At 39.4% G+C, this 18,981-nt stretch overlaps 2 protein-coding genes across 8 annotated transcripts in view; both read right to left on the bottom strand.

Moving 5' to 3' along the window:
- The window catches only part of LOC120546774 (clathrin heavy chain 1), a 34,349-nt gene extending 24,940 nt beyond the window's left edge, over positions 1–9,409 (bottom strand). For 5 of the 7 annotated variants that reach the window (XM_039781961.1, XM_039781979.1, XM_039782004.1 and 2 more), the window contains exons 1-6: positions 9,031–9,409; positions 6,736–6,943; positions 6,296–6,298; positions 1,126–1,394; positions 323–484; positions 40–153 (exon numbers count right to left, since the gene is read on the bottom strand). In XM_039781961.1, coding sequence (XP_039637895.1) covers positions 40–153; positions 323–484; positions 1,126–1,394; positions 6,296–6,298; positions 6,736–6,943; positions 9,031–9,072 — 798 coding nt within the window. In that variant the 5' untranslated portion in view covers positions 9,073–9,409. The remainder of the gene's footprint in view (positions 1–39; positions 154–322; positions 485–1,125; positions 1,395–6,295; positions 6,299–6,735; positions 6,944–9,030) is intronic. The other 2 variants (XM_039781970.1, XM_039781987.1) reach the window with 1 other exon arrangement.
- Positions 9,410–9,951: 542 nt separating this feature from the next.
- The window catches only part of vaspb (vasodilator stimulated phosphoprotein b), a 36,742-nt gene continuing 27,712 nt past the window's right edge, over positions 9,952–18,981 (bottom strand). The window contains exons 5-15 of the mRNA XM_039782081.1: positions 18,393–18,505; positions 16,751–16,975; positions 16,629–16,678; positions 16,206–16,339; positions 15,958–16,009; positions 15,754–15,781; positions 15,596–15,635; positions 15,302–15,358; positions 11,936–12,008; positions 11,503–11,560; positions 9,952–11,410 (exon numbers count right to left, since the gene is read on the bottom strand). Of these exons, the coding sequence (XP_039638015.1) occupies positions 11,376–11,410; positions 11,503–11,560; positions 11,936–12,008; positions 15,302–15,358; positions 15,596–15,635; positions 15,754–15,781; positions 15,958–16,009; positions 16,206–16,339; positions 16,629–16,678; positions 16,751–16,975; positions 18,393–18,505 (865 nt within the window). The 3' untranslated portion in view covers positions 9,952–11,375. The remainder of the gene's footprint in view (positions 11,411–11,502; positions 11,561–11,935; positions 12,009–15,301; positions 15,359–15,595; positions 15,636–15,753; positions 15,782–15,957; positions 16,010–16,205; positions 16,340–16,628; positions 16,679–16,750; positions 16,976–18,392; positions 18,506–18,981) is intronic.

Genomic DNA, 18,981 nt, shown 5'->3' with positions numbered 1-18,981 from the left:
TACAGGCTCTAAATGTCTTCTCCTAAGTAGTTTTTGTACCTGCATGGCAACAGGGAAGTCATTCTGAGCTTCTGGAGGAAAGAAAACGTCCACAGCTTTCTTTGGAAATGGCTGGTTCCCAGTCGGTGGAGTCCCTACTTCAATGATATGCAGCTAGAAGCAAAAAGACATTGAGATAAAATCAGGTTACAAGGGCCCGTGGATTTCTTTTCTTTTTTCTTTTAAATGTAGTAAATTTGATTCTGCAAGCTCATGAATGCTTATTGATTTTCACTTTTCAAATGAGTGTATCCTGAGACTTTGCAGTGCTAGTAAATCTTACCTTTCCTCCTGCCTGTCCTCGCACTGCAAAGCAGAACAGGGTGGACTCTTCAGTGTTTCCCTCCATCTTGAACTGTGCAAAGCCGGCGGCATGCCCCTCAATGGGCTGAGACACTTTCCTGTCCACTGAGTACAGCTGCATGGCTCCAACAACACGGTTTTGCTAAAGAGGAGAGAAAGCCCACAAGTTAGGCCAAAAGCATCTGAGATTTATCATCGCATTAGGATTTCTTGGGGTTTTATTGATTATTTAACACCTCTGCTTACAGCATCACTAAGACCATTGAAGTCTCTGATGAAATCTGCTGTTTTATAACACAAACTTAACCAGCAATATTTAATACAAATATATCTTTACATTATACACATCCCAGACATTAAAAAAAAAATGTTGTACTACACTTTATGGTAGGTGAAAATATATATACAGTACACTACCATTACGTTTGGAATTGCCTGTCACAAAAGCTTGATTCGGTACAGTCAGATGGCTGAGAGGACTACTCTATATTTTTGAATGTTCTTTAATGCTTTATGATTTTAGAAAGTCCTCTTTACAATTATATGCTATTTTGTATAAAGGGTTTACAAAAAAGGAATGTTTTGTACTAGAATTACACTCTGTTGGAAGTAAGATATTTAGATTTAATTTTTCATTTAATGTAGCACAATAAAGATCTCGTTAGTAGTCCTATATCTCTTTTTAATGGACACCCTGCAGCCAATCAGAATTGAGTATTCACCCAGTCCATGGTATGATAGTATTTAGTGAATGTGTCAACAATATTTTGTCAAAATGATTACCTGTGCTGATATGCCAATAAGCAGCAACCACTTCTGTTTGGCATCAGTGCGGTAGTTGATGATCTGGCAGCCTGCCAGGCTGGAGTGACGGTCAAAGACTTTGATTGGCTGAGAATCACCCTCCATGCTCCAATGGTAGACTGCATTGTCTGTGACCAGGGCAACGGTGTTGAGGGAGATCCACTTCCAGAAGGTCACGTCATCGGTCATCGTGTGAGCCTTCATCTTGCTCTTCATCTCAATGTTAAAGATCTGCAGGGTTTTTGCCGCTGAAAATATTCAGAGCTAAGGTTAACGTACAGTGACGCAGATGAACGCTGTGACCCCCCTACCCAAAACATTCTAATAATGATAGTAAAAAAAAGAAAAAGAAAAGAAGAAGCAAAATCAGTTAGTGACTAAAGCTACCACGCACAAACCACAGCAAACTTTGGGAGTAAACATACGATTTGAGCATACCAACGTCCAATTGCTAGAGAGATGTTGGTAGTCAGGGTTTGGTTTAAGTAACACCAAAGGACCATACAAAAAGCCAATATCAGTGACAAAACAAGAGGCAAAACCAACAATAGAGCAACCACTGTTTGATCTGCATTCAGTTAGGTCTGATGCAACAAACTGTGAAATGAAATGTATTCAGTTGAGGCTGAATATGGAAACCTCTTGGGATAATGTGAAAACTCATCTATAAAAGAGATTTTTTTATTATTTGAGAACCTCAAAACAGTCTAGACTTTGTTTAGACTGACATTAGCAATGCATACAAAAATGCAGTCCTTTCATTCATTTCAATGAGGCCAGTGTGTTGACACAGCGAGGGAGGGCAACAAAAAAGTTGAATGTGGCTCAACTTTTTCCACAACGCTATGCAACAGCATAAGGCAAAGCACTACTTTGGCTAAATCTGTGCAGATGCAGGTAAATTAATTTGCAATGTGAACGGGGTCTCGCTACAGTTGACCTTGTATCATCGCAATGGATGCCAAAATGATTGTCACTGTAATTATTTTCCAAAATTATAAAATCCGGTCTCGTAGGATATAAAAAGGTGCAGCATTTGGTGTCCAATTATATCCTGGATCCAATTTCATAATCCCATTTGTAAAAAGACACCTGCATCAATAACACAGTGCTATTTTGGGTCTGGATGCACGCTTTATGATATTACAACTATTACTACGCTTTATGTGCTTCTCAAATGGATCAACAATGGCTTTCCATGTTGTTTTGGTACAATGGTCTAATTCTCTACTGATCTTCAACCAGATCAATTAGGAACCAACATCTACGGGAAAACATGGTGCCGAATGCAAGTCAAAACAAGGCTTTATGGCCGTGTCCAGCCCTCCACCCCCTTCACCTACCAGAGAAATAAAACTACAGGCATGTTGTAATAGCTCTTAAGGGATTCACTTCGAAATGTAATCCTAAAATGAGGGATGTGGAATTTGGGTTGGGTCTGAATGCAGATTAGCAAAAGACAACCACAAAGCACACAAACAGATGTGATGATGAGAAGGATGCTGGACAGATGCACTCACACGCCCTTTCTAGTCTTACTGGAAGAAATGCAAGCCAATTCTTTGGGCCCAAGACACATTTTAGATTCAATCAGGCGAGCCTCAACCACACTAAACCCCACAAATAACTGTTAATACAGCATATGAGTGACAATGCATACAGTGACATTTCTGAACAAATGCTTTGGTAATACATTTTGATATAGTACATTGAAGACTGCCTACATAAAAGTGACAAGAAGTGAAAATCAGCAGTATGTCTAGAGCACATATACTTCACTTGAAACAGTATTTATTCAACCGCAACATTCAACATCCAAGCAGTTCTATAAGCCACCTAAGAAGACTCCTTTGACATAATATAAAAACGGTAGTAGGTCCAGTTAGCAGTATTTTCCAAACACATGCCAAAAGGAGGAAAGTAACCATTAAAGCACCACATTTGGCTTTGATCTCTGCAGTCTCCTGGGGCTGGCCGGTCAAGATTGTCCCTGCACATTCATTTGATCTCTGAAACTGGTGTCACAGGTTAATCCATGACCATCATTCTCAAAACCTTGCACCTCTAGTTGAATATATAACAATGATAAACCACAGAATTGTGATGCATAAAATAAGAACCAAATAAAGTTAAGTTTCAGCTCAGTTTCACTCTCTTGCATGCTTGCTCGTTTTCTTTCTCATACTGGAAGCTGGAATATAGACCAATGAAGGCAAACTATTGATGTGCATTTCAGCTTTCTCTGTAATTGATACATTATGTATAATTAACAATGTGCATCTCCCTGTGTCATTATTCTGTGCTTTGCTACATGTGACAGTGTCATCAAAATGGGAAATTATCTTAATTCTACATATAGTAACTTAATGGAAATTTTGGCATATATAATATAAATTATATCACAACAAAGCCATAGCTAGATTAGCATATACTTGAACGAAGTAGAGAAACAAACGAAAAGCAAAACACTAACTCAAAACCCTGCTAACCGGTAGGAATGTGCTGACCGGTAGATAGATAGATAGATAGATAGTACAGGCCAAAAGTTTGGACACACCTCATTCAATGCGTTTCTTTATTTTCATGACTATTTACATTGTAGATTCTCACTGAAGGCATCAAAACTATGAATGAACACATATGGAATTATGTACTTAACAAAAAAGTGTGAAATAACTGAAAACGTGTGATATTTTAGATCGTTCAAAGTAGCCACCCTTTGCTTTTTTTGATAACTCTGCAAACCCTTGGTGTTCTGTCAATGAGCTTCATGAGGTAGTCACCTGAAATGGTTTTCACTTCACAGGTGTGCCTTGTCAGGGTTAATTAGTGGAATTTGTTCCCTTATTAATAAAAAAAGCAAAGGGTGGCAACTTTGAAGAATCTAAAATATAAGACATGTTTTCAGTTATTTCACACTTTGTTGTTAAGTACATAATTCCATATGTGTTCATTCATAGTTTTGATGCCTTCAGTGAGAATCTACAATGTAAATAGTCATGAAAATAAAAGGAAACGCATTTGAATGAGAAGGTGTGTCCAAACTTTTGGCCTGTACTGTATATACACATACTATAACATCACAGGCTAGTGGAACACAATTCTAAGGAGAACTAGTATTACCGTTGTGCTTTGCACATCAGGCACACTAAATAACGCCAACCTCATAGGAACATGTCCACAAGACAACAATACAGAATGACTTACAATTTATTCAAGACTAGCCTAAATGTCACTGCTTGCTTGATTTCCCCATTGTTGAAATGACCTTATAATTTTTTTCTGCATGTTTTAGCCCTTTTACTACATATGCTACCAGTCAAAAGTTTGGGGGCACTTAGAAATTTCCATTCCACTCCATTACAGACAGAATACCAGCGGAGATCAGTTGCATTGTTTGTTAACCAGGGCAGCAGTTTTCAGATTACATTATGTGTTTATATAATTGCAAAAGGGTTCTCCAATGTTTTCTCAGTTAGCCTTTTAACCCTAAATGATATCAGATTAGTAAACAGAATGAGCCTTTGGAACATTGGATGAATGGTTGCTGATAATGGGCAATGTAGATATTGCATTAAAGATCAGCCACTTCTTTCTACAACAGTCGAGAACCCTTTTCAGTACTTCCAGAAAAACCAGAGTTTTTTTGTGATTGTTGCGGGCAAAAATCCTTGATTATGCGGCACGTTTTCTTAAAAAATGCGATGGAATATGCGGGATATTTATGCAATTTAATGCGATGAAATTGCGGGAACTTGCAAAAACTGCGGCGTGATGAAAAAGAGAAGAAAAAGTGATTCCCCCAACACCCTGCTTTTTTTAAACTTAATTTCCAAAAAAAGTTTACAGATATTCAGTCATTGCAATAAGTAAACAAATAAGATACAAAAATATATACAGACGGAAATAAAAGAAACAAAAGAGACATACTTTCAAAAATAGTTAATAATATAGACAGCAGGAGCACTTAAAGAAATTTGAGTAGACATCATTAAGATAGGTTTCTTATTGGATACCAACTTAAGAGACTCAAAGTACATGTCAAATTCAACCTCCAACACCTGCTTTTAGATGATGTTCACGTCGCGTAATTACGTCACTTCATAATGTTCCCATGGCAACAGGGGAAAATGGCTGCTCTTGTGTGAAGTAAACGCAACATTTTTTCAACTTTCTGCTAAGATATGTGACTTTTTTGCAATGAAAATGCGGGGATTATGAAATCATGCAAGCCCCGCATATTTTGCCCGGAAATCGGCAATTTATGCGGCAAAAGTGCGGCATATTTGAAAAAATGTGGTCCCTGCATGAATATGCGGACTTTGGCTGATTATGCATTGAATTATGCGATCGCATAATCGCGTTTTTCTGGAGGGACTGCCTTTTGCAATTATGTAAACACATAGTGTAATCTGAAAACCACTGCCCTGGTTAAAAAAAACAATGCAACTGATCTCAGATGGTATTTTGTCTGTAACGGAGTGGAAAGGAAATTTCTATGTGACCCCAAACTTTTGACCGGTAGTGTACATACATATACATTACTACCAACTATTTTCCAAGGCACATAATATTTTGTAACATTTCTAAATATTCAACCGATTCTCCATTAATGCCAGGGTTTGTTTGAATTCAATTAATATAAGATTTTTTCTTCAAAGACCATTTTCTGGCAGAGCTGTGTATTATGTTACGTGGGTGCCTTCAAATGTTGACTGACAACTTAAAAGTAAAAGAGAAAAACTGTGTTATTTAACTTGTTTTTTGTTTTTTAAATGAAGAGGCAGCCAGATTTACATGATTATCACACTGCCTTTGTTAGCCCTGAGGTTTGCTACTTGTGAGTCAAGCTCTGGGAGGTTTTCACCTCCAAGTCAGTGTATTCATTAAACTATATTTAATGGATTCTTATGTTTAAAAAAATGGTCAGCTGTAATATAAAATATATGTAGCGCAAATGGGACAAACACACACACACACACAAAAAAAAGGTACAGTCCTTTAAGCTGCCCTCTTACTTTTGCTATGCTTGTTTGTGTTGTTATTGTAAATCCAAGCATTCATTAAAATGACCAAGTGTGCAAACATTTCAAGACAGTGCAAACAGGATTACACTTTGACAACTCATGATATGTAAAATTCAACTCACCGTCTGCAAACATAAGAAAGCAGTAGGAAATGAAAAAAGAGCAAAAACAAGCAAAATAGACAAAGCATTCATGACAGCATGACATTTTACTACCACTAGTACTACGGCTACCTTTCCTAAAATATCAACGCCTTGTACATTAAAATTTGTTACACTATACCTTAGCTACTGAAACTTTTTGGACAAACAGAAATGGGGTGGTCTACATATGAACATCAAAATGAAAAGCAGACTGTGACAGCTACATAACTGACTTTTTTTTTTTTTTTTTACACAAATGACCCAATGTATTAGAAAAGCACCATACCAAGGTATGTGACCGGGCAAAACTGTTTACTTTTTAGTCTATGTGCTTCCCAGAAACCTGGCACACTCCTATCTTGGTGGCACATAAAGCTATGTGCTAACAGCGCTAGACATGCATTTCAGCTAGAGCTTACCTTTAAGGGCAATAACTTTGCTGGCAGGGTTCATGATGGCACTGTCTGCAGAGATGGGCCTGCGGATGGGATTGTTGGGGTCGGCCATATCGATGATGACAACCTGGGCCTGCTCTCCCACTTTCTCTCTTATACAGATGAACTTGTCGGACTCCATAGTAAGAGTGCTGAATCCAATATTGGCTGGGTTGATTCCCAGGTTCTGGAGCTGAGATATGAACACATGACCTGTTTTAGTAGCAGCTCATGGCCAACATAGTTTACTTTAAAAAATCTCTCAAGGATGATACAAATTAAGTACAATACTTATTATACTCCATTATGGTCCTTTATGTAAAGATAACATATGTAGGAGTCCAAGTGAGGAGGGAACAACATATCAACACCTAAGGCATCATTATCTATCCACTAGGATGATGAGCTTACACATTTAAGTCATCATTTGACCTTCTTTTTTTAATAAATTGTAGTGGTTACTTAGTTTTTTTTTTATTTTAGGCTAAATGGCAACTTCTGTTGCAAATTCCTGGCACAACAGAATCTAAAGGAACAAGTAGCTCTGATGGTATTAAACCCTGTCAAGCACATGTCAAAAAGACTACCTCAAGTCTGCATAAGTGTCCTTGGGTTACATGAAAGATGCTTAAAATTGAATTTATTATTAGTCTGTCATTACTGACAGAATGGGTGGACTACCTGGTTCACCTCGGACAGCTGGATGAGGAAGTAACATTTCACAGGTAGAAACTTCTACAGAATAACAGTCTCTCCTCAGCTGTATAAATGGCCTGCTGTCACACAACCTTAAGCTCGATTTATGGTTCTGTGTTGAATCTACGCCAAAGGTACGTACGTAGGTACGTGTAAATTACATACCCTACGCCAGAGCCTAATGACTGTGATTGGCCCGCTTGGCCGTGGCTTGGTAGCGTCGCATTTCCCTCTACTCATTTCCGGGTTCTCCTTCTCCGTAAACAACATGAAATCAAGGAGAGCTGAGGGTTAACTTTTCCTGCTACAGCTTTCCGATTGTGGTCAGAAAGCACAGGGGAGACACCGTTTCGCTGCTGCCGGAGTCGGTACTCGCTCCAAACCTAACCCCGGTCACACTCGCTTGCTCTACCACACACACTGACTACGCACCCACACATACAGGCTCTGCTATTCTCTTAAAGAAATACGCTAGAACGACGCAGACGTGCCAGCGCACAAGCATAAATCCACACAACGGCGTAAGCCACTTACGTAGGCTCGGCGTAGAGCCTACGTACAACCATAAATAAGCCTTTACTGTATGGCATAGGCTCCAGTCAGTCTGTCGCTAACCACAGCTTTACAGGTACTAGCTAGGTTATGTACATCACTTGTAGGGCTGGTTACCAAACTTTGATCATTTTAGGAACCACGGAATTGCCTCCATTGTATGGAGTATTGGAAAATTCCTTGTCATTCAAAACCAAAATCCAATACATACTGAGTATGTCTCAGTGAGCCAATAAGTATGCAGCATGTTTGTACCAAGATCTAATAATGCTTGTAATTGGCTGTCTAATATTACACAGCATGCAGGAAAAACACTACATTATGCACAGAGATGGGGTTCATGTGTTGTATTTTGAGAGGCTTGACTACAGCGTACGTCACATAGGCGTAAAGGAGCTGGAAAAAAATGTGCCTTATAAAATTGGTATAAAAAAAGTATCGTTCATGATCCGGTATCGAATTCGCAGTATCGGTACCGAAATTTGTTTAACGATACCCAGCCCTAATCACTTGACACATCATCATCAAAGGGCCCGTGTAATAACAACATTATAGCTGCATCAAAGCAGCCATCCTAGCGATATACTTTGATGTTGGTCAGGTCGAGGACTGAACACATAACGTTAGCTACGATTAACGTAAGATGACGTGACTCCAACATCCCTCACGACACATTAACGTTAACTGTAACGATTAGCTAGCTAACATGTAACAGCTATTTGCTAATCTAAATGTAGCCATGCATATGTCAATAAGAAAGAGCTGGTCACTGAAGGTCAGGGGAAGCGTTAAATGTTAACTAGTTTTTCCCCCTGGTCGTCGTTGACAGCTAACGTCGGCTAGCGTTGAGTCGACTAGGCAACAGCATCAGTGCAATGAATGAGAGTTGCTAGCCTGAAAAGCTAGTTGTTAGCTTAGCTGCTGACTAAACGGGGGAGGGGAGGTCATTCATTTGCTGCGGGTATTGACGCTTAAAGTTAGCTTGTTAAGCGGGGAAATCCACAAATAATGACAATGTTGGTGTTCATATACCTGTAGGTGCTCCTGGAAGCGGATAGGTAGGATTTGAGCCATGGTGGTTTCCTTGAGCTCCTCCAGAGTTCTGAAATCCTAGCCGTACAGCTGGCTAGCTAGGCAGTAGCACCGCGCTAGCTACGACCTCCTCACTGTGCGTGTAGGTCGGAGCCAGTCAGCGAAAACAAGAAAAACACGATAGAAATAATATACGGTGTTGTTAATCGTGTTCCCTAAATCTGGTATCAGTAAAAATGTCAAAATTGTCCCCCTTATGCGTTTGCTTCCTGCACTGCATCGATGGATAGCAGTGGCTACGGCTGATCTTCTGTCCAAAATCCGCAATGGCGGCGGAAACGGCTCAGAGCCTTCTCAATCCGGAAGCATCCAGGGAGCTCTGGAAGGACACTGGCTCTGGCCCTGTGTTAAGGATGGGTATCATCAATTTTATCTTTATTTTTTGAAATTAAGCAAAATAATACAATATCTGTGGGTTTCTACTCTTAACAGTTTCACAGATTGTAGTCAATTTCTCCATAAAACACACTCACAAATAGCTACGGAAGGCCATTTCCGCTGATTTGATGAAAAAAAGATCCTGTAAGTCATTATGAGGAACTTTCTCAAAATTATATATAATTTTTTTTTTTTTCATTGTGACAAATATGTTTTTTAATTCAAGAAAAATACAATGTCTGCGTTTCTACTCAACAGTTTCACAGATTGTAGTCTCTTTTTCTCTCCATAAAACCAATTTATAAATAGCCCATGTACTCCATAAAAAATTAGTACACTACATTTTTTAATCCATGACAGCATATTGAGTTTGGCTTTCAGTATAAGGGTGTTTGTGCAATTAAGCCCATAGTTCATTAAATTCAGTTAGTTATTTAAAGAAGTCTTACAACAGGAAGCAAAAGATGACTCAAGACAAAGTAATGCATTTCAAGAAGCAGCTGTATTCGACTATAAAGGCATTTCTAATCCAGTGTCTCTAAGCTGTTTTCTTAATATTTCAGTGTAAAAAGCCTAGACTCTATTAGAAAAAAGAAACAGTAAACCCAAAATAACATTTCATAAGAAAACAATCATTGAAAAAAAGAAAAATCCCCATTCACCAGTCATTTCAATTAAAATAGAAACACCATTTCATTTTTGCTAACATTTTCCCTCAAAACAAATATATATTTTCCTTATATATATATATTTATATATTTATTCTCAAGGCAGTTGGTCATGGCCAAATTAATTGACCTCATCATGGCCATTTTTTATGTTTGAAAGTTAGAAAACATAGCTAGAATGGAAGAAAATAACTAGCAGAAGCACAGTGTAGGACCACTGCACTGGCCAACAAATATCTCATTTTGAGTGAGAGGGAATAGTCTGTGAAGGCAGCGTGGCACACAGACACACTTCCTCTGGAACAAGTGCAATGCAAAGAGAATACATTTCTCACACATCATAGAACTACAACACACTCCTCTTTCACAGCACTCAGGTTGTCCATCAGATTCCCTTTACTTGTCTCCTCTTCTTCTAACTTCTCTATCTTGCAGCAGTGATGGCTTGTGTTGTGCTGTTTAAGTTCTTAGCCATTGCTGGGAGCTGAAAGTCCACTTGACAGAGAGACAATGCAGTAGTCAGGGAGTTGGGGACTCTGATCCATCCTCCATTATTGTTGTTTTTCCACCTCCAACTACCATTAGAGACAATAACCTACTAGCAGATGTCTAAACCAAACTATCTGTAGCAGTGTTTGAGGTTGAACAATTGTTTGCCGACTGAGAAAGAGGGAAAAAAAAGCATCCCAGCATCTTGCTATTACAGTAAAAATGTGACGAATACATTGTCCCTGAATACTGAAGACTGCTCTATCAGTAAATGGTGCGTCTGAAAGCAGAAGGGAGAAGACACAAGTAGCAGGATTTCTGCAGAAAAGAGGGTTATGATGAGTGTACATGATGATGAATTGGAAGTGCAACTGTGGTTGTAGCTATGTGCTCTGAATTGGTTCAGTTGAAAATGAAAACCGAGGACACAAGGGGACGGGATGAATGAACAGGGGAGAGATGGGATAGATGGAATCACAGCCGCAATATTAGTGAGTGATCATCAAAAGTGCCGGATGGCGACGTAAGGAGCTTCCCTGGGTTACCATTTATATGAAGTGAATATGCATGATTTACACATAAGCAAGTATGCTCACGTGTTTGTGTAGGAGAGCGAGAAAAGAGAAAATGTGTAGGAGAAAAGGAGAAATCCCTGGGCTACATGGAAAGGTGCAGTGGAGGAGAGGTCCCAATGGTCCTCAACCACCTCCATCTATCACATTCCTCCGTTACACCTGACACTCAGCAGAACTATGTGCTTCTCTTTTGCAGCTCCTGAATAAAGGCTGTGGAAAGGGAAGAGGAGAAACAAGCATTAAGTACCTGAAATAATGCATATTCAAGCAAAATGACAGAGTAAAGTACAAAGTAATCTAACCTCCAATAATTTCCTCCTTGACTTTTTGTAGTTCTTTCCGCACCTCTTCCAGGATCTCCTGCAGAATAGCAATTGCCAGACAATAGTTAAAACACCCGTACCACTAATAACCAGGTTACTCAGAGAAACCATGTTATGCAAGTAACGTGTTTTGTAACCTGGTTACTGTAAATCCATGTATACATACAGTAGGTCTGTAATCGGATTTCTCCCCTACCCCCCAACCTTATTTTAGAAGCATGTCATTCTTATTTTAACTGTATTGTGATAGACAACACTGCATTGTCTGTGTTAGAGGAGAGTGACTGCGCAATTAGAGGTTTACAAAATCAGCTAACTGGAGAAAGCCGGATGTAAGTGCATGTAATCTCACGCATTCGGGTTCAGCTCTTTTGGTTAAGAAGTGATGTTGCTGGGCTGATGAGAAATTCACCTGTTTCATTTTCTCTAAATCCGAGTCGTCCATTCCACCTGCATCATTGCTGTTGTTGCCTGCAAGCTTTGGCCTGTGAGAAGACAAGAAACCGACAAATACAGACAGAAATATTTAGGTTTGTATTTCAGCACCAAAAAAAAAGGTCCACGGCACTGTGTCGACAGGCCAACTGTCAATCGACCACACAACCAGAGGGATGAAGCAATAGTGAATACAAAAGTTACAGAAATGTCCACACACCCAAAGATGCAATGAGGGTTAACCCATCTAATGCCGCTTACCCACTGCTAGTACCAGCTCTGCTCAGCTCGACCGCGGTGCCCCGTCCTCCATTTTCCATTGTAGATTTAGTTCTGCCTCATGGTCATGAACAATATGAAAAACGTTCTGTGTTTTTGATTCTCGGCATGTGGCTGTTAAAAAAAAAAATCTTAAAAAAAAAAAAAAATAATAATAATAATAAATATATATATATATATATATATATAAAAAATATAAACTATTTAAAAATGGCAGTTTTGTTCAGGACACCCCTGTCTGCCTAGCCATGATGATTGACGATGACGATTCTCTCTGACCAATCAGTAGTCTGCAGGTTTTCACGTCACCTTTTGGTATCGCCTCAGCTTGCTTGGAAACTGGACGGAGGTGATACTAAAAAAATATTTGTTGGTAGGTACCAGGTACTTTTTTTTCATAATGGAAAAAAGACAAGTAGAGTCGAGGCGAGTCGAGCAGGTACCATGTAATAGAAAAACGCCATAAGATCATAAACTTTCTGAACTGATATCAACCTTGAGGAGGACAATAATTCAGAAATGAAGGCCACCAATATAAAGCAGATGTTAAAGGACAAATCCGGCGCAAAACGAACCTAGGGGTTAATAACACGTGTCTGAGTTTGACCGTTCTCTGGGATATGTTTTCATGCAAATCGAATGTGACCAGTTTCATCGCAAACCGCTAATTACCATATGTACGTATACAGGCGGGCGCCATCTTGGGAAAACGGTCACAACCAGTCGAACGACGAACGCCGTGCAGCGTGAGCTGAACTGTCACTTGAAATCTCCCATGGTCCGTGGTTTCCCAATGGGTAGATAGTAATTACATTTGTGAAATGTAATTACCGCTCTAACTCATATGACTGATGACTGGCTGAGAGATATTGAACAAAAGAAATTAGTAGGTGCTATTATGCTTGATTTTACAGCAGCATTTGATATCCTTGATCATAATTTATTATTGAAAAAACTTGAATGTTATGGTTTCTCTCAGTCAGCAATGTTATGGATGAAGAGTTATTTAACAAACAGGCAACAACTAGTCTTTTTTAATGGTAGCTACTCGGAAGTTGGAGCAGTTAGCTGTGATGTTCCCCAGGGGAGTTGTCTTGGGCCATGGTTATACAATATCTTTACAAATGATTTATCACTTGTTTTAAATAAGGTCAGTATATCGATGTATGCAGATGATTCAACTATTTATATGTCTTCATCTACATTTCATGAGTTAAACACTATCCTATCACAAGAGCTGCAATCGGTGGTTGAATGGATAAAGAAAAATAAGCTAGTTATTAATATTTCAAAGACAAAAAGCATGATGTTCGGTACACATTATACTCTTCATAATCAACCAGAGTTGAAGCTTTGCATAAATGATGTATCTGTTGAACAGGTCCATGAGACCAAACTTTTAGGAGTTAATTTAGACAGCAAATTATCATGAACTAAACATATAAATAACATGGTTGTTAAGATGGGAAGTGGTGTTTCTGTTGTTAAAAGATGTGCACCATATTTGTCACAAAGCTCAATCAAAGTAGTAGCTAAAGCTTTAATATTGTCTAATATTGACTATTGTTCAGTGGTATGTTCTAATGCAACTCAAGAAAAAAATAACTAAAATTGCAAATGGTTCAAAATAGAGCCGCGCGTGTAGCGCTTAGGTGTGGATATCGGACAAATGTTGTTACAATGCACAAATGTTTAGGTTGGTTATTTGTAAGAAATAGATTATTTTATTCATTATGTGTTTTTTTTTTAGGAATATCCTTGTTACAAAGAAACCATCTATTTTGTATAATAAATTACCTTTCAGTTTAGATATATATATGACTATGCGACTAGACATGCCACAAGAGGTAATTTTACTTTACCAAAAGCAAAGACTAATACGGTTAAACGTATGGTCATGTATAGAGCAATGCAAGAATGCAATGTGTTACCTGAATAAAATAACACAAGAAAGCAGTAAGAGGAGATTTAAAAGTTTAGTTAAAACATATCTATTGTCTAAAGAAGTTGAGTAGACAAAGAAACAACACTGGTTGAGGTTTAACAAAATATATGTATGTTTGTTCAATTGTGAGATGTGTCTCACAAAAAAAAAAGTTGTTCAACCTAAAAGTAAGGAATGCTCGATAACTGCACTGGTGGAGCTATGTGTCTGTCCTTGTCTTATGTGTGTGTATTTTGTCAAGAAATTATAGTGTGTTTAGTTTTTGTTTTAAAATTTTTATTTTTCATTTGTGTATATTTTGTGTATGTATTATTGCATTGCCACATTTACAATTGAGTTGTAAGGACCTCAGGAAGAATAGCACCTGCAATGCAGGAGCTAATGAGGATCCTAAACAAACAAACAAACAAACATGGAAATGCATGAATTATATCGGTTTATTAAAATATATGCACGGTGTTCGTCGTTCGACTGGTCGGACTATTTACCCAAGATGGGGAGCGCCTGTATGTGTGAACGGCACTGTCTTTCTAAACTATCTTTTTAATAAACTGTCTGTACACTTACAAAGTTCTCAATGCTTCAGTTTATATGTAGGGACCCTCATTATGTTACCGTGGAAGTGTGGTGCTATTTTGAGCCTTGTTAGTGGTATAGAAATAGCAATTTCTTTTTACTTTAGCCGTGCCCCAACAACTAGCGTTACAAGGTAATTAGCGGTTTGCGATACAACTGGTCACATTCGATTAGCATGAAAACAAATCCCAGACCACGGTCAAACTCGGACACGTGTTATTAACCGCTAGGTTCATTTTGCGCCAGATTTGTCCTTTACGTTAACCTAAAGAGGACAGCATCGACCCCAACGCTCAGAAATTACATGTAAAAATAAGCTTTAATCACACGGTCACACTTCCATCTCATTATTCAGTTTTCAGAGGTAACACACTTGGCTTGTACACCTACAAGTCCCTTGAGTGCATGCCATTCTCTGATCCATTAGATGGTGCTATCAATACACTACCCCAAAACGTAGGTTGCACTGGTGCTGCGCTAACCTGAAGAGAAAAGAAAAGCAAGGGGAACTAAGGTTGTGAGTGAACAGGGCAGCATGTATACCTGGGACCTTGGGACAATGAGGGGGTGGAGTCCATGCTCTTGGTGATGGAGTTATTCCTGTTAGTGAGACACACACACCCTCCTCTTAGAATGGAAATGGAAGACATTCACACACAAAATCACTCTTGTCCACAGGCAAACCAAGACGCACACATGTTCATACCACCACACTCCCACTGATGGAGAACTACTCTTTGGGTGAGTTCAAACATGAGACACCAAACACCTGGGGGGAGGGGGCGGTAACAGATTTACTGGCTATGGCAGCATGGAAATAACTGAATCCTGGATTACCTGGTCATAGACGATTTCTCCCAAGGTCTTCTCAGGGTGTCTGAGAAGGAAAATATATATATTTAAAACATGAGTTGATGACATTCACTTGGTATATTACGTCAAATTAATCTCCGAATGTAGTTGGCATGCAACAGATAGAAGTGTTCAGTTCTCACCGCTTTGACCTTGAGGCTCTGAATCATCCTGTATAGAAAAGACCGAAACCTTGTGTTAAGCGTGAGTCATCATCAACCTGCTTCTATTTTAGAACTATCCCTCACCTACAGTGTTGAGCCAAATAAAAAAAAAAACATTTGTTTCATATTCTTTGCAGCATTAAAGAAAAAAAAAAAATGTTGTGATAAAAAGCAGACGCTTACATTATCTGGTGGCTTCACAGGTGGCTTCTCTCCTGTGTTTGCAGCTTTTCTCCTGATGCAAAAAGGAATCACTTTAAGTTTTACCATGCACACCTTAATAGACTAGGGATTTTCACAGAGTTACACAATATATACGGCACTTTAAATATGATATGTCAAAAGGAGAAAGGGCATACATGAAAATAAAAATGACTTTATAGAAAACCATTGCATATTTTATCTGACTTCAAACTTGTGATGTCACACACCTTCGCGCCAAGATGGCACTCATTTCACCCATCAAACCACCTCCCCCGCCTCCTCCTCCTCCTGCTCCTCCTCCTCCGCTGTTGCGGCTGGAGTCAGCTCTGCCTATTGGAGGTGCAGGGGCTCCGTCCTCCTGCTGAGGGCAGCAAATGGCAAAAAGATACAGAAGAGTTCAGCAGACATTGTGTAGGCATGATGACTCAAAAAACACCGATGGATGCATGTATCAAAGCTATGCAAGCAGGAACAACTCTAAGATTGGATCAATACAGCAGCAGAATGCCATTTGTATTATTAGAGAGGCACATAATGGATTCAACTATAGTTGAGGTTACCTTGCCTTCAATAACAGCTACAAAGTAACAGGACTGTCAAATGTTCACTAGTATAGTATATACAATAAAACTGTTTTCTTATGTACTAACCTTGGATACTCTGCGGAGTTTAGCTCCTGCTATGGCAGCCGCCAAGCCACCTCCCCCACCACCTCCTCCTCCTCCTCCTCCACCACCATTGCTACTTCCTCCTCCTCCTCCAGCACCACCACCATTGCCTCCTCCTTCTCCTCCTCCTCCTCCTCCTCCTCCTCCTCCTCCTCCTCCTCCTCCTCCTCCTCCTGGAGGGGGCAGGGGCGGGGCCGGCGGGGGTCCTGAGGAAGGTGGTGCCGGCGGGTGAGGGATGCCAACACCTGGAGGAGGGCCAGGGGGTGGAGGAGGGCCCGGTGGAGGAGGGGGGCCTCCAGGGGCCAACGGTGGAGCTGGAGGAATAGAAACTAAAAAAACAGAGAGGGACCATCAGTAATCATTCCCAAACTATTTAGCATTAACAATTTGCCAATGACACTGTGATACTGGCACTGTCATGCAAGTAAAGGTCCCAGACAGTTCTTGTGACAATCTTGTGAGAAACGTTGTGATATCGTTGGCTCTACCAAAACAGTGATACTAAATCATAATGTAAGCTGGCCGATTGAGAGCTTTGAGCCCAAAAGACGGCCTGTGTCAAAATTGTGATAACTCAGAAATTCAGGACCAAATTGTCATAATGCTGCTTCTACAACCCATATCTACACACCAATTTCAGGAAATTATGCAGAATACACTGGGCAAAGCAACATTTAATAAAGTTAAAATCCATTAAAGCTTTTTTTAAATTGACTTCACGGCACTTTGAATAACTATACTTTCATCATATCTGAATTGCTTCAAAATTGGTATCATTCAGTCTGACAAAGAATTGTGACCAAGATATAATTAGACTTGTCTCACACAGTATGCAAAAGGTCTATAACATCACTGCTGTCGCAGAAATGGTGAACACTGTGTTCACTTAAAGAAGGTCTATGTAATATATTTACTTTATTAAAATCATAAAATGACCCCGGATATGTCCTCAGATATTAAGGAACATGCTAAGTTGAAATACTTCCTTCTCTGACAACAATGCTAAAGCCAGTATGTTCTCCTTTGAAATTTCCATTATGGTCCAACACGTCCGTTTTTGTTTTGGTCTGTGGTGTTGTCCACTTCCCATTTTAACACCTTGGCTGGGTTGCCAGATATGAAACCCAAACACAGCGTGCTGCAGCCATGGAAACAGCAACCAAACGAACAACCAACAGATCAACAGAGATAGATTCTTCCAGACCTAAAAAAAACCTAAGCATCTTTCTAAGCTGTCGCATGACCAAGACGTGGTAAATATTGGAGATGCATTTGAAAGATGGAGACCACTTAGAGCCCAAAAGGACTTTAAGTTGGATGCCGAGATGGCTAATTTCCTACTGAACAGGTTAGCATTAGGGGTGCGCGATTCAGAAAATGTCACGATTCAATTCAATATCGATTTTTAGGCTCACGATTCAATTCAAAAACGATTCTCGATTTTAAAAAAAAGATTCACAGTATGTAAATGTAGTTACTTTTCCCATGTGATTGCAGTAGACATACAATAAAAAAAACTTTCTCAACCCTGCAACCCGCGTAAGCCTGGGAAAGAGGGGCTAGGACTCTCTCCAGTATTTTGAATTTGGACTGCAGTAGCCATTTTAAACGCTAGCTGTCAGTATTATATTTTGCTCCTTTAAGATAAAAAGACAAAGAAAAAGACTACGTAAAATATGAGGAACCAAGACTGGACAGTATTATAGTTAAGTGAAGTTATGTTGACCAGCCCAGGTGTTTCCTGACCTGCCGCAGTTTGTCTTTCTCTCTCCTGTCTCTCTCTTTCTTGCCGCTCCAGCTCCTGTCTCTCTCTCTCCTGTCGCTCCCGTTCCTGCTGTTCCAGCTTCTGCTGCTCCAACCTATGTACAAACAAACAAACACATCTGTCAGCGACAAATATATGTAAACATGCTCAAAATAAATCTGTGGATGAACAGGACAAATAAATGAAGCAGAAAGTTATTATTATTATTTAACTTGGGTGTTAAGATTAGACAGGCTAACCATGAGATAAAGCAGAGATTAGGAGAGCAAATGAGGCATGATGGGCAGTGCCAGCTTTCAGCCATTCCCAGTTAATGTGTAAATGTCCTACAGACTATTTGATTATTTATGCAACACACATGGTAGAACAAGTATGTCTAATTCTAGTATTTGGTATAGAGAGCTATAATCAGCATTTGTATTCAATATACCAGCTTTGGTAAAAGAATGAGAAGTGGATTTCATAGCTTCTCATTAGCCTACCACTGAGAAGTCCACAGCTGGACACAGTGGCCTAATTCAAGCTGCCACATTTAACTACTGCCCCCTCTCCCTCATCACATCTGCCACT

Source organism: Perca fluviatilis, chromosome 2 (genome assembly GCF_010015445.1).
Source record: "Perca fluviatilis chromosome 2, GENO_Pfluv_1.0, whole genome shotgun sequence".
NCBI lineage: Eukaryota > Metazoa > Chordata > Actinopteri > Perciformes > Percidae > Perca > Perca fluviatilis.
This window is presented reverse-complemented; position numbering and strand designations above follow the sequence as displayed.